This window comes from Prosopis cineraria, unplaced genomic scaffold, assembly GCF_029017545.1.
Source record: "Prosopis cineraria cultivar Desert tree isolate PC_DT_omini unplaced genomic scaffold, ASM2901754v1 PC4, whole genome shotgun sequence".
NCBI classification, from domain to species: domain Eukaryota; kingdom Viridiplantae; phylum Streptophyta; class Magnoliopsida; order Fabales; family Fabaceae; genus Prosopis; species Prosopis cineraria.
This window is the reverse complement of record NW_026555335.1, coordinates 38,258,459-38,264,458: the sequence shown is the minus strand read 5'-3', so window position 1 is coordinate 38,264,458 and position 6,000 is coordinate 38,258,459. Positions and strand designations below refer to the sequence as shown.

The following is a 6,000-nucleotide window of genomic DNA, read 5'->3' as shown; positions in this document are numbered from 1 at the left end:
ATTTTTATTAAAATATTTTATATTAAGGAGAGAGAACATAATCAACAATGAAAGGCATTTAGAGCTGGCACTTTGCGATTAGTGGAACAAAGCCCCCATTGTAGTCAGCCAACAACAGTGGTTCCCAGCCACTTGGGATCTCCCTAGGAAAAACTAAATCATTGGATGACTTTGAGCCATTTTGGCCAAATAATCCGCACGACACTTGCTCTCGAGGAACACACAAAGGCTTATAATCCCTGTGAGTAAATTGGATCTCTTGCACCTCAAGAATGTCCTCATACAAAGAATGAGTTGTGTTGACTACTCTATACATATAATTAATTGTTTGGAATTTTGACATAAAAAACTAAACACTTAAACTGCTAGAGTTGAATATAAAGACATGTTGACATAAACTTGTAATTAGCTGTGGAGTCATTTGGTGATGAGAGTGGGCAAATGCATCTTCTCACTTTAGGAAAAATTATAAATAGGGTGTGTTAATTTTGCAACTTTGCACTCTCTACTTTTGATATTTTGCATCCTTTGAACAAAATACAAAATATTTATACTTAAAAGCTTATTAGATACGTAATATTTTAATGATCGAAATAAAATATAAAGGAGATATATTTATATAAGAAACCGTATTAACATGTTCAATATAATCTTCTAAAAAAATAATAATCAATTTACTTATATTATTACAATTTTAATTTTATTATAATTATTATATTAAAAAATTACTAATTTTTAAAATAACTTATGTTGCACCCCTTGACTTCGGATCTTGGCTTTGCCACTGCTCATAATCTTAAAACAAAATGCTAGAATTGGAAGCATGTAGTCATGTCACAACTTACGAGCTTCTGATTTTGATGCCAAAGGTTAGATCATTAGAGTTGGAGGAGAAGTCAAAATTTGAGCTTGAGTTGTAAAGTAGAGATCAGATATTAGATAAGAGAAGACAGAAGATGACGAGCTATTAGAGAAGAGAAATTGTAAATCTAAATAATTTATCGTATTTTTTTAATTTTAAGCTTGATATTGGGTTGACTTGTTTTGGTTTCTAGGTCATATTTGTTTCTCTTAAAATCGCTCGGGTCAACCTGATCCAAATACAAAAGTGATTCAAATGGTTAAACAAAGTCATTTTGTTAAGTGATCAACAGTCGGACTGTCCGATCGAAATTTCAAAACATTGAATTATTCTATTCTTACTCTCTCACCTCAAGCTTTGTTAATTAAAGTGAGAATTGGCTTCTCCTGCTTTCTTGTATTTCCAACTCTTAGAATCAAAATTTTAAATTTAATTGTTTGCAAAATTAGTATTAAAGATGTAAAATTAAGGAAAATAAATAAATAAATTTAAAAATATAATAAATTTGATTTAAATTATAATTCAAGATTTAAGATTATAATAAAAATAAAAAATATTTTTAGAAGAATTTTTTTTGCCAACATTTTTAGAAGAAGTTAAATCCTAACAACTTAAAATTTGATTGAGATAGAAAGTAAAAAAATAAAAATAAAAAAGAAAATAAATTGAGAGAAACCAACTAGATTAATAGCTTGTTTGGTTTGATGCAAATTACTTATTTCCCTAATGCATTACAGAATTTCAACTGTTTGATTGGCATTAGATAAGGTAAAAGAAATTACATTAAGTAAAAGAGATTATATCATATACTATAAAAAAAATTACATTAATAAAGCATCACAACTATATTTTATATCATAATAGTCTTTCTTATATAATATACCAAACAAATATATGCATAATTCTTATTACATTATATTTCATTTTCTAGGATTACATTATATTCCCTCCGATTCTTTAAACCAAACGGGCCACAAAGATCACCTTCCTCACGAGATTTTCCTCATCTTCTCCTCCAGAAACTTCGAAGTTGTAAGAATCTTTCTCCATTGCAATGGCTTTCGCTATTAGATTCAGTGTCTTTCCATGTTCAAATTCGTGTGGTCATCGAAGTTGGGTGAACAATAGACCCTTCAAGTTAGTTCTTTAGTTTTCTTCGCCTCGCTCCACATCTTTCTGGAAATTCGTGTTTTGAAAAAAAATTTCTTTCTCTTTCTCTGTGCTTTTTTCGTTTGTGTGGGTATTTCACAATCAGTTATAAGTGTTGGGCGATAAAAATGGATGCTGATGGGACAAGCGCGAAGAGAACGATGTTGCATGATCTCTACGGAAAGCAAAAGCAGAGCCCCTATTATGACAATCTTTGCCGTCCTGTTACAGATTTGCTTCCATGGATTGCAAGAGGAATCAGAGGAGTCACTAGCAATCCGGCGGTAATTAGTGCAGTAACTTCATTCAGTGCTATCTTAAACTGGGATTGTATTGTTTTCATACTATTTCTGCGTGACAATGTAGGATTTTGATTTTAGTTTGATGCTCGAATATGCAGATTTTGGACAAAGCCATATCATTATCCAATGCCTACAACGAGCAATTGAGGTAATTTCATTCGTACTTGTACCATCGCAAAATTTACTATCAGGGTTAAGAAAAATTGCATGTGCAAGGAGGTGTTAAAAGGTTCCCAAAAAAAAAAAGTATCAATAGAATAATTAGTTCTAAATTCAGGTAGAAATTGTGGTCTATGACTTAATGGGTTTATGGATAGACTAACACTATCTATAACATTATTGGGACTATTTTTTGCAACTCCCAAATAAGGGGGACGGACACTAAATTTTAACAATAGAATTGGATTTTAAGATAATGAAAAGATGTTTAGAACTTCGAACGAGAGACTGATTTTTTTTTAAATACTATTTCTCTCTCCCCTACATCAATTAAGAGATTAAGAAAAAAGATTAGAGTTTCTTATGCATAGGATTAACAAAGGTGCGATTGGAGTTTTTGAAAACTATGATTTGTAAGAAGAGTTTTCTAATCTTTTCATTCAAGATTGTATCCAAAGAACGTTTTGCAATTTTTTTTCTTCGCATTTGTATAAAGAGAGGTTTGCAATTTTCTTGGTAAAAAATCATAAGAGTTATAAATTTTTGTGGGGTGGAAAAAGAATTCAAGTCCATTTAAGGAATCAAATTACGTTAAATATTCGTGCTATTTTCTCTTTTCTTTATCTTGTGTATTTCTGCCGTTGGGTTCCCAGCATAGTTATATATAAGCCGGGTGAAAGTTGCGGCCTGTAGCTTATATGGATAGCCTACTACGATCTGTAACACACAGTTCAACCCATTTGAACGGTGAAGTTTGTAAGATCTCAACTAGGAAAAACAAGGAACGCAATTTTTTGCTTCTGTAGATCCAGAATGGGCAACAAATGATGCTTGACTTTCTGGCAATTAGCATCATTTCTTTGATTTGTGGTCAAGCAGGGAATTAGTTAAGTCAGGGAAAGACATGGAAAATGCCTACTGGGAATTGGTTGTGAAGGACATACAAGATACCTGCAAGCTCTTGGAGCCTATCTACAATGAAAAAGATGGGGAAGATGGGTACGTGTCTGTTGAAGTTTCCCCCAAACTGGCAGACGATGCAAGAGAAACAACTGAGCAAGCAAAATGGCTCCATAAAAAGGTTGGATGTCCTAATGTTTATATAAAGATTCCAGCAACTGAAGAATCCCTTCCTTCTATAAAGGAGGTCATTTCTCAGGGGATAAGCGTAAATGTCGCTGTAAGTGTTTCATGTGCATTCTAGTGTTATGAAACCTTGGTCATCCAGCAAAAATATGACTGTTGTTTGTGTGTTTGGACAGCTCATATTCTGTCTCTCTAAATATGAAGCAGTCATTGATGCTTACTTAGATGGGCTTGAAGCTTCTTCCGTCACTGACCTTTCTATGGTTCAAAGTGCGGCAGCTTTTTACATCAGTAGAGTAGATAGCGTAATCGACAAGATACTCACAGGGATCGGTACTGTTGAGGCTCTAGGTCTAAGAGGAAAGGTATGGAGCATCTATCAAACTTGTGGAAGGAAACCCGAGTATTTGTCCTCTTTCATATTGGCTTCTGTTTTTTTCCTGACATTGTTTTACAAATTGTTTAGGCTGCAGTAGCTCAAGCAGTTTTAGCTTACCAGATTTACCAGAAGAAGTTTTCTGGTCCAAGATGGGAGCGTCTGGAGAAGAGAGGTGCCAAGAAGCAGAGGCTGATGTGGGCCTCAACAAATGTGAAAAATCCAACTTACCCTGACACCCTATATGTTGCTTCTCTTATTGGACCAGATACGGTGAGCTATCTCGCTTTTCTACTGCCTTCATCGATGAATCAGTGTGCAGAAGTTTTGAGAAATTCTCAGTAGACTGAGTTTAGAGAACAAGTAAACTATAAACGTGTGAGTGTGTGTGTCCAAATTAAATCTTTCACTCATATATAATCATGTATTTGTAGAGTAACGCAATAGAATTGATTGTGAGACCTGCAATTTTTCAATGTAACTTATGCAGTTACTCGTGCTAATTGCAAATAATTTTAATTGAACTATATAAATTAGATCCCCTATAATCATGCAATCATGCTTTTGAAGAAAAAAGTGATACAAAAACGTATGACTGTGTATTGAATTCACTTATATTTACACTCATTTTTTAATCTCTCTCTCTCTCTAAATGTGACAAGTACTTGAGTGAGCTATGGAACCCTACCAAAAGTTGACTATTGAAACTAATGAAAGTTGGTCCAATTAGTAAGGATATGACTCATATCGCACTAGGGTATGAGTTTGAATTCCATTGTTACTGAGTAATATATAAGTATCTTAATATTCACTCTGAGTCAAGAGGCTTGTCTTGACTTTGGTGAGTTCTCAGGATTCAACTTATTTAAATTTTTGTTCACAGAATTTAAAAAAATGGTTAGCTATTGAAGTGAGAAAGCCAACCTACTTATATACCATATTGATACTAAGTGTATTTAAGGGTGTGCTTGGTTTTGAGGGGGAGGAGGGGAGGGATTTTAATAGAGGGAAGGTGAGGGATCAGATTGTAATAGAGGAAAGGGGAGGGTTTTAATGTTACCTTATTTGGTTCAAGAGGGGAGGGAAGGAAAAATAAGTACATATAAACAACTTTACTCTTATGTTATTAAAAAAATTTTCTAATAAAATCTAGTTATGAATATTTTTAACATGTAATTATAAGTATGTAGAGTAATTATCATTATTAAATATATTATTAAAAATCTATCATTGTTGAACTTGTTTAAAAAGATGAAGAATAAAAATTAAAAGAGGAGGCATATTAGTCATTGTACAGTAAAAATATATCTCTCCTTTCTCAATCCCCCCAATTTGGAGGGGAGGGGAGAAAATTATCCCCTCCCCTTTTCCAAACCAAATAAGGGAAGGAGAGCAAAATTCCTCCTCTCCCCCCAACCAAACAGAGATTAAGCATCCCAACTTTTCATCGTTTTGTATCTGTAAACAACAAAAAGATCCAGATTGGAATATGCAAATGGGATCCTCTATGGTTACACTTTTCAGCAGCATTTTGAAATGTTTACTTCTTTTTTTTTTTTTGACAGCTTGTTTCACAAAACTTTTTTTAAATGAATTACCTGCCTAAGAATTTTTATAGATTTGCCACGAAAATAAATGCGAGAATCATAACAAATTTGGATTGATTGTAAGAGAAAGTTGACAGAAATATAACTTTCTCAATATTGCTTGCTGTCTCTGCAGATTTCAACCATACCAGAGCAAGCTCTAAAAGCATTTATGGACCATGGTATTGTTTCAAGAACCCTAGACGCAGAAGTCTCGGAGGCCCAGCGCATATACAACGCAATAGAGAAGTTGGGAATTGATTGGAATGATGTTGGATCACAGCTAGAAAGTGAGGTGCTGGATTCTTTCACAAAATGTTTTGACAATGTTCTTGAATGCCTGCAGAGGAAGGCTAGGTCTAGTGAATTCATCCCTGCTAGTGTTTAGCCTGCTCTTGCGTTCTGTATGATCACCATAACTCTAAGGCCAAATAGGTGTAAGCATATTTAGTTTCTGTTTATCTTACGTGGGAGGAGTAA

At 33.8% G+C, this 6,000-nt stretch overlaps 1 protein-coding gene across 3 annotated transcripts; it reads left to right on the top strand.

Annotated features, from left to right (window-relative positions):
* The first annotated feature begins 1,804 nt into the window (after positions 1 to 1,804).
* Positions 1,805 to 5,975, top strand: LOC129309766 (uncharacterized). 3 transcript variants are annotated; one of them, XM_054951477.1, is made up of 7 exons: positions 1,805 to 1,894; positions 2,118 to 2,295; positions 2,412 to 2,461; positions 3,352 to 3,652; positions 3,735 to 3,923; positions 4,025 to 4,207; positions 5,657 to 5,975. In XM_054951477.1, the coding sequence occupies exons 2-7, from the start codon at positions 2,140 to 2,142 to the stop codon at positions 5,906 to 5,908; spliced, it is 1,131 nt and encodes a 376-aa protein (XP_054807452.1). In that variant the 5' UTR covers positions 1,805 to 1,894; positions 2,118 to 2,139; the 3' UTR covers positions 5,909 to 5,975. The 3 variants fall into 3 exon arrangements, with proteins under 3 accessions (XP_054807452.1, XP_054807453.1, XP_054807450.1); XM_054951478.1 differs by having other exon boundaries at positions 1,824 to 1,894; positions 2,243 to 2,295; XM_054951475.1 differs by having other exon boundaries at positions 1,837 to 1,999.
* Positions 5,976 to 6,000: the final 25 nt, after the last annotated feature.